This window comes from Oncorhynchus tshawytscha, linkage group LG16 (assembly GCF_018296145.1).
Source record: "Oncorhynchus tshawytscha isolate Ot180627B linkage group LG16, Otsh_v2.0, whole genome shotgun sequence".
Lineage (NCBI taxonomy): Eukaryota > Metazoa > Chordata > Actinopteri > Salmoniformes > Salmonidae > Oncorhynchus > Oncorhynchus tshawytscha.
The window spans coordinates 81746434-81755148 of NC_056444.1; the positions used below are offsets into that span (position 1 = coordinate 81746434).

Here is an 8715-nt window from a genome sequence, read left to right on the forward strand (position 1 = left end):
CGGTTTGTGTCAAGAACTGCAACGCTGCTGGGTTTTTCACGCTCAACAGTTTCCCTTGTGCATCAAGAATGGTCCACCACCCAGAGGTTATCCAACCAACTTGACACAACTGTGGGAAGCATTGGAGTGAACATGGGCCAGCATCCCTGTGGAACGCTTACAACACCTCGTAGAGTCAACATGGGCCAGCATCCCTGTGGAACGCTTACAACACCTTGTAGAGTCCGTGCCCTGACGAATTGAGGCTGTTCTGAGGGCAAAAGGGGGAGGTGCAACTCAATATTTTGTACACTCAGTGTATGTGATTGTATACAAATGTAAGCAAGGTTTGAAATTGTTATGTTTTAGTCAAATGTTATATCTGGATTGGCTTCCAATCAATTTTACAGTCTACAAATTATTTGTAATTATGTTCCAGCCCCCTGACCATCCACTCAAGAAAAAATCTTCCCGCGGCTGAATTTAGTCGATGATCCCTGTCCTATCGAGACAGCCGAAGAACCCTTTTAGGATCAAGAAAGCACTTTTACATTTAAAAAAATATATATATAAGAGCATCGTTTTCTGAGGAAGCCTGTGTTTTTTTACAGGCTGTAAACCTATTGATGCTGATAGGTTATGCTGATAGGTTGTGCTGATAGGATAGTGTCTCTGAGGGGTTGCGTATCCATTAGACTACAGTAAGACATCACAGCTAAGAAAGACCACGTTAATTGTTTTCAAAATTATCCGGTGGAAGGTTGTACTGACACAAAGACCCCAGGAGCAAAAGTCAGATAGTGTACCAAGATGGCACCATATTCCCTGTATCGGTACTACTTTCGACAAGAGCCCTATGACAATTGAGATACATCCGCAGTCAGTGATTCGTCCGTGATGTGAATGCGTGGCGGCCATTGGTGACGAGCTGGAAAAGAATCAGCTATATAAGTGAAACAAAAGTTTTTGTTCGTCACAACTTGCGACATGGAAGAATTGCATATGCAGGTGTGAACAAGTAGCAACAGCCTGTGCCGTTGGTTGTTTTCTTTCTCGTGATGCTGTGTGTGTTCCATCACTGTGACAGTGTGTGTGATGGTGTGTGTGGGGTTGACAGTAAACATCAGAACAGGCCTCACGGTTTTGCACACACACACACACACACACACACACACACACACATGCACACACAAACACACGCACACATAAGAATACACATACACCCTCAGAGGGCTGGAGAGAAAGTAAGGGCTTTGACAACACTACTCCTCCTAGACTAACATTATAACACCATGTTTCATTACAGCTACTCCTCCTAGACTAGCATTACAACACCATGTTTCATTACAGCTACTCCTCCTAGACTAACATTACAACACCATGGTTCATTACAGCTACTCCTCCTAGACTAGATTTACAACACCATGTTTCATTACAGCTACTCCTCCTAGACTAGCATTACAACACCATGTTTCATTACAGCTACTCCTCCTAGACTAGCATTACAACACCATGGTTCATTACAGCTACTCCTGCTAGACTAGCATTACAACACCATGTTCATTACAGCTACTCCTCCTAGACTAGCATTACAACACCATGGTTCATTACAGCTACTCCTCCTAGACTAGCATTACAACACCATGTTTCATTACAGCTACTCCTCCTAGACTAACATTACAACACCATGGTTCATTACAGCTACTCCTCCCTAGACTAACATTACAACACCATGTTTCATTACAGCTACTCCCCCTAGACTAACATTACAACACCATGTTTCATTACAGCTACTCCTCCTAGACTAGCATTACAACACCATGTTTCATTACAGCTACTCCTCCTAGACTAACATTACAACACCATGGTTCATTACAGCTACTCCCCCTAGACTAGCATTACAACACCATGTTTCATTACAGCTACTCCTCCTAGACTAGCATTACAACACCATGGTTCATTACAGCTACTCCTCCTAGACTAACATTACAACACCATGTTTCATTACAGCTACTCCTCCTAGACTAGCATTACAACACCATGTTTCATTACAGCTACTCCTCCTAGACTAGCATTACAACACCATGGTTCATTACAGCTACTCCTCCTAGACTAGCATTACAACACCATGTTTCATTACAGCTACTCCTCCTAGACTAACATTACAACACCATGTTTCATTACAGCTACTCCTCCTAGACTAGCATTACAACACCATGTTTCATTACAGCTACTCCTCCCTAGACTAGCATTACAACACCATGTTTCATTACAGCTACTCCCCCTAGACTAGCATTACAACACCATGTTTCATTACAGCTACTCCCTCTAGACTAACATTATAACACCATGTTTCATTACAGCTACTCCTCCCTAGACTAGCATTACAACACCATGTTTCATTACAGCTACTCCCTCTAGACTAGCATTACAACACCATGGTTCATTACAGCTACTCCTCCTAGACTAACATTACAACACCATGTTTCATTACAGCTACTCCCCCTAGACTAGCATTACAACACCATGTTTCATTACAGCTACTCCCTCTAGACTAGCATTACAACACCATGTTTCATTACAGCTACTCCCTCTAGACTAGCATTACAACACCATGTTTCATTACAGCTACTCCTCCTAGACTAGCATTACAACACCATGTTTCATTACAGCTACTCCTCCTAGACTAACATTACAACACCATGGTTCATTACAGCTACTCCTCCTAGACTAGCATTACAACACCATGTTTCATTACAGCTACTCCTCCTAGACTAGCATTACAACACCATGGTTCATTACAGCTACTCCTCCTAGACTAACATTACAACACCATGGTTCATTACAGCTACTCCTCCTAGACTAACATTACAACACCATGGTTCATTACAGCTACTCCTCCTAGACTAGCATTACAACACCATGTTTCATTACAGCTACTCCCCCTAGACTAGCATTACAACACCATGTTTCATGTTTCACTACTCCTTGGCCCACTTTAATAGTATTAGCTTTAATAACCCAGAATGACACAGTTCGTATTTATAGTACATAAACATTTGCTTACTGATTCTGTGATTCTAGATAGTGTGGCCTGACATTTCCAAATAGCCTAGTTTGAATCCACAAAACTCCCATGGATAGATGCTCCTGTCTTTGCAGTGACTCGGTAATCTCTCTATATTTCATACTTTTACAGATACTATTATCATTTCTGCTTAATTTCACATTACTGTAAATGATGAATTTAGTTATATGACCACAGCTGACACATTCTCTTAACACTATGTATTTTCTGTCTCTGAAGACATATGGTGGACTGCATCCTCCGTGTCTTTAGCTTCTCCCCGGCAGGGCTGGCTGTTCTGGAAAACGCAGATGTCACATTATGGGACAAATTAAGAAATGGCTGTATATATGTGACTGTACATGAGGACTGTGGCCTAATTATAAACACAGGGGTGAAATGAACCGCTGCCCCAGATGAGGATTACTACAGTGACAGCCATAATAACATGTTTATGTGTATATGTTATACATGATCTACAATAACACAACGAGTGTTAAAATGTGAGTTTTAAAGTTTTTAAATACAAGTGTTTGAATTTGAGTGTTGTTCTACATTTTATAATTACAAACAGAAGAGGAGGAAGTTGTATTTTGCTCCTGCTTCGTAGGAGAATCCTTCTCTTTGATTTCTGTTCATGTTCATGTAGCTTTGTAATGTTAAATTACATGATTTGAAGTAGGTCAGACAGTGAAGTGAATCACATTCAAAACTTTATTGTAGTGAAGCTCTTTCTTCGTGCAGATGCAGACATAGTTGATTTCAACAAAGGCTTAACCTCGCAGTTCATAACAGCTGTGTTTTTTAATGCCTGCATTTAAACGCCTATTCATTTATTTTTACCAGTAATGTTTCTTCTCCTTTGTTTCAGAGTCCAACCCCTCCAACCAGAAACCTCTCAACATCATTAAGAATGCATCATTCTGTGGGAGGAGAAAGATAAAGTGTTGTACCTTCTCCTACCATTCCCAGAGGCCTATCTCATCCCTTCTCCTACCACTCCAGAGGTCAATCTCATCCCTTCTCCTACCACTCCCAGAGGCCTATCTCATCCCTTCTCCTACCACTCTAGAGACCCATTCCATCCCTTCTCCTACCACTCCAGAGACCCATTCCATCCCTTCTCCTACCACTCCAGAGACCCATTCCATCCCTTCTCCTACCACTCCAGAGAACCATCTCATCCCTTCTCCTACCACTCCAGAGACCCATCTCATCCCTTCTCCTACCACTCCCAGAGGCCTATCTCATCCCTTCTCCTACCACTCCAGAGACCCATTCCATCCCTTCTCCTACCACTCCAGAGACCCATTCCATCCCTTCTCCTACCACTCCCAGAGGCCTATCTCATCCCTTCTCCTACCACTCCAGAGACCCATCTCATCCCTTCTCCTACCACTCCCAGAGGCCTATCTCATCCCTTCTCCTACCACTCCAGAGACCCATTCTATCCCTTCTCCTACCACTCCAGAGACCCATTCCATCCCTTCTCCTACCACTCCCAGAGGCCTATCTCATCCCTTCTCCTACCACTCCAGAGACCCATTCCATCCCTTCTCCTACCACTCCCAGAGACCCATTCCATCCCTTCTCCTACCACTCCAGAGACCCATTCCATCCCTTCTCCTACCACTCCCAGAGGCCTATCTCATCCCTTCTCCTACCACTCCCAGAGGCCTATCTCATCCACAGTCCAGACTCCCACCATCTAGTCTGGTTACCAGGTGCACGACCAGACTTCATCTCTAGAATGACAGTGGGATTTTGCCAGACCTCCACCTGTCCAGGGTGACCTGTCCATGACCTGTCCAGCTCTACCTGCCCTGATAGACAGTACCCCCGCTCCCTGAGCCTCTGTTCCTCATCCCTAGCCCACCCCCCAAACCCCCCAGTCCCTGGTTCCTCAGCCCCAACCCACCCCCAAACCCCCAGTCCCCGGTTCCTCAGCCCCAACCCACCCCCAAACCCCCGGGTTCCTCAGGTCCAACTCACCCTCCAAACCCCCCACTCCCCTAGTTCCTCATCCCCAACCCACCCCCAAATCCCCCGGTCCCCCGGTTCCTCAGCCCCAACCCACCCCCAAACCCCTCCAGTCCCCCTGTTCCTCAGCAACCAGCCCGAAGCAGGGGAGGATGGGTGATGGGCCTGTGAGTCTCCCTGGTCTCACTCCTTCCTTCTCTCTCATCCTCTCATGGAGCCTCCTGTTGACAGCTCCACCTCCCCCTGGAACTCTTCCCAGTCCTCTCTCTCCGGACTTCCAGGTCGGTACCAACCAAGGTTGTAAAATTCTGGTAACTTTCTATTTTTTAGAAGATTAATAATCAGGAAAACTGGAATCCTCAAACCAGGATTTCTGGAAAACCTGTGAGTTTTGGGACAGTTATCCTAATTTTGCTGCCTGAGTACTGACTTTAACTTAACTTGGTTAAAGACAGTACTCTGGACTTTAATGTGTTCATGAGCTTTGATAATTTTGTATGTATTTATAGGCAACTCTATACGTATTTTAAATATGTGTAATACAATGCATTTCATTCAGGTCCCTGGCTCCCAGCCTTCCCAGCCTCGCTGCACCCCAATGCCTCTAAAGTGAGTCTTCCCGTGGACACCGGCGCCAGCAGAGCCCCCCTGGCCCAGTCCCTGGCCCTGTGTGTGATGCTTCTCATGGACCTCTTAGCGGTCGTAGGCAACCTAGCCGTCATGGCTGTCATCACCAAGACACCGCAGCTGAGGAAGTTCGCCTTCGTGTTCCACCTGTGTCTGGTTGACCTGCTGGCGGCTCTGGTTCTGATGCCTCTGGGCATGCTGCCGGACCGGGTTTTGGCGCACGACGAGGCACTGTGCCGGAGCTACCTCTGTCTTAGCGTGGGTCTGGTCAGTGCCGCCATTTTATCTATCTCTGCCATCAACGTGGAGAGGTACTATTATATTGTCCACCCCATGCGCCATGAGGTCAAGATGACCGTGGGGGTGGTTGTGACGGTGTTGGTCGGGATCTGGATCAAAGCTATTGTCACGTCAGCAATGCCACTCCTGGGCTGGGTCTTCCAGGGTAGCCAGGGGTTAGGGGTCGAACTCGGAGGGGGACTAGAGGCTCCCATGATCCCGAGTCATCCAAGCCAGAGACGTTGCTCCCTACACTGGACCGGAGGAGGAGGGACCACACGGTTAATATTCATGCTCTTCTTCACATTTGTCTACTTCCTGTGTCCAGTGCTGATCATCCTTGTTGTGTACTGTAACATGTTTAAAGTAGCCAGGGTGGCAGCCATGCAGCATGGCCCCTTACCTACTGGGATGGACACACCTGGGCCCCGCCCTCACCGCTCCGAGTCCCTCAGCAGCCAATCCACCATGGCTGCCAGCCTGGGAGGCCCCGGAGGTGGCCCTGGGGGCCCATGTCCTCCACTCCGCACCCCCAGTCAGAGGACCTTCAACGGGGGTAAAGCTGCGGCAGTACTGGTGGCGGTTGGAGGCCAGTTCCTATGCTGCTGGCTGCCTTACTTCTCCTTTCACCTGTACGCCGCCCTGGTCTCCACCCCCCCGGCCTCCCTGGCTTCGGACCAGATGGAGGAAGTCGTGACCTGGATCGGTTACTTCTGCTTCACCTCTAACCCCTTATTCTACGGCTGTCTGAACCGGCAGATCCGCACGGAGCTGGGCCGAAGCCTGGCCTGTATCTTTAAGCGGGCGGGGCCGGGCAACGGGGATCAGCTGGCCAGCCGAGAGGCCTCCATCGAGGAGAACTTCCTCCAGTTCCTCCAGGGGACAGGGTGCAATCTGGAGCCCTGCGAATCTCAGGCACACAGCAGGGCTAGCAGGCCAGAGGAGCTGGAGGAGGTGGGGGAGAGGGGCCCTCTTCAAGATGGACCTTGTCAGGAGAACACGTTGGTCCAGGAACACACGCCTGTTGACTTCCACATCCCTGGACAGATTATCGAGGAGACCTCTGAGTTCTTGGAGCAGCAGCATCTGAATCTGAACAATGACATCAACCTAGCAGACAACTGCTGCAGGGTACACAGAACATTGCTGGACAGCGCCTGAGCTGTAGCTGACACCGGCCACTCATGTGTACAGTAGGCCTTTTTTTCAGAGGTGGAAACACTAAAGTCTTAGTCTGTAGAACAAGCACCGGTGTAGAGTCCTATGGTGGAAACGGCAGATAGATGCCATGTTCTTTAGTATGTCTGAGTATTCCATCTGATGCTGGACTTGATGGTGTTGTGTCCACATTTGCTACAGTATGATTATGGGACATGATGTGTACATAGCAAGTAGTTACTACTACAACTCTAATGTATAGAGTTGCTATCTTCTTTTGAAGATTTCATGTTGTTATTATCAGTCTAAATCTCTATGTTCATTCTTCTGTCACTAGAATCAGGGTTCCTTTATGGGAAGGTTAGGAGGTATGATACATGGTTGGAGAAAATTCCATTTAAATTCAGTAAACTCCAGAAGTAAACAGACATTTTAATTCCCATCTATCCTCCATGCTTTTCTATGAGGTTTAGTTCCTGAATTACCCTAACCCTGGTATGATGACATTGCTACCCATTTTCTATCAAGACCAAAACTCCTTACATTAAATATATTTACTGCCAGTCTACCTCCCCTGTGTCCTTCAGTCAATCAATGTCTTTTTTGGTACTGAATTATTATTTTGGGAGAGTGGGAGAACATCTCACATATTAGCAATCTTTGTTTTGGTGTGGATCGCACAAATCATTTTTGTCAAAGTCTGAAAGAATACCCTAAGACAACCAGTTAGACAAATGTAAAATGACAATCCTATAGGCATATACAGTACATACAGTAGCAGGCGAAAGGTTAATAACCAGATCAACACACTGATCACAGCAGAGAATAGGATAGTGCTGATCCCCCGTTCCAGTCCCATAATTCAACCAAGAAATGAATGCAGATTTAGATGTTTTTCTCGGGTAGGACATTAAAAAAATTAACAATTTCAGAGCCATTTCTGATTGCACTCAGTCTGAAACACTATGTGCCCTGGTCAAAAGTAGTGCATTATGTAGGGAATAGGGAGCAATTTGGGATGTAGCCAACGTGTTAACAGGATCATTTCACAACTGATCCTTGCCAATGGTATTTATAGCTAGCATATACATATACATACACATGAGCATATCCACAAGGTTATTTATTTGACTCCACACTGAATGAGGTTATTATTTGACTCCGCACTGAATACATGATGTTATTATTTGACTCCACACTGAATGAGGTTATTATTTGACTCCACACTGAATACATGAGGTTATTATTTGACTCCACACTGAATGAGGTTATTATTTGACTCCACACTGAATACATGATGTTATTATTTGACTCCACACTGAATGAGGTTATTATTTGACTCCACACTGAATACATGAGGTTATTATTTGACTCCACACTGAATGAGGTTATTATTTGACTCCACACTGAATACATGAGGTTATTATTTGACTCCACACTGAATGAGGTTATTATTTGACTCCACACTGAATGAGGTTATTATTTTACTCCACCCTGAATGAGGTTATTATTTTACTCCACCCTGAATGAGGTCATTATTTGACTCCACACTGAATGGGGTTATTATTTGACTCCACCCTGAATGAGGTTATCATTTGACTCCACCCCGAATGAGGTTATTATTT

The 8715-nt window shown here is 45.8% G+C and overlaps 1 protein-coding gene across 2 annotated transcripts in view; it reads left to right on the top strand.

The window, feature by feature from the left end:
- Positions 1–7658, top strand: part of LOC112235438 (G-protein coupled receptor 61) — a 13258-nt gene extending 5600 nt beyond the window's left edge. Inside the window, exons 2-4 of one of the 2 annotated variants that reach the window (XM_042299770.1) lie at positions 3287–3549; positions 3918–5307; positions 5586–7658. In XM_042299770.1, the coding sequence (XP_042155704.1) occupies positions 5238–5307; positions 5586–7093 (1578 nt within the window). In that variant the 5' untranslated portion in view covers positions 3287–3549; positions 3918–5237 and the 3' untranslated portion in view covers positions 7094–7658. The remainder of the gene's footprint in view (positions 1–3286; positions 3550–3917; positions 5308–5585) is intronic. The other variant, XM_042299769.1, reaches the window with a different exon arrangement.
- Positions 7659–8715: the final 1057 nt, after the last annotated feature.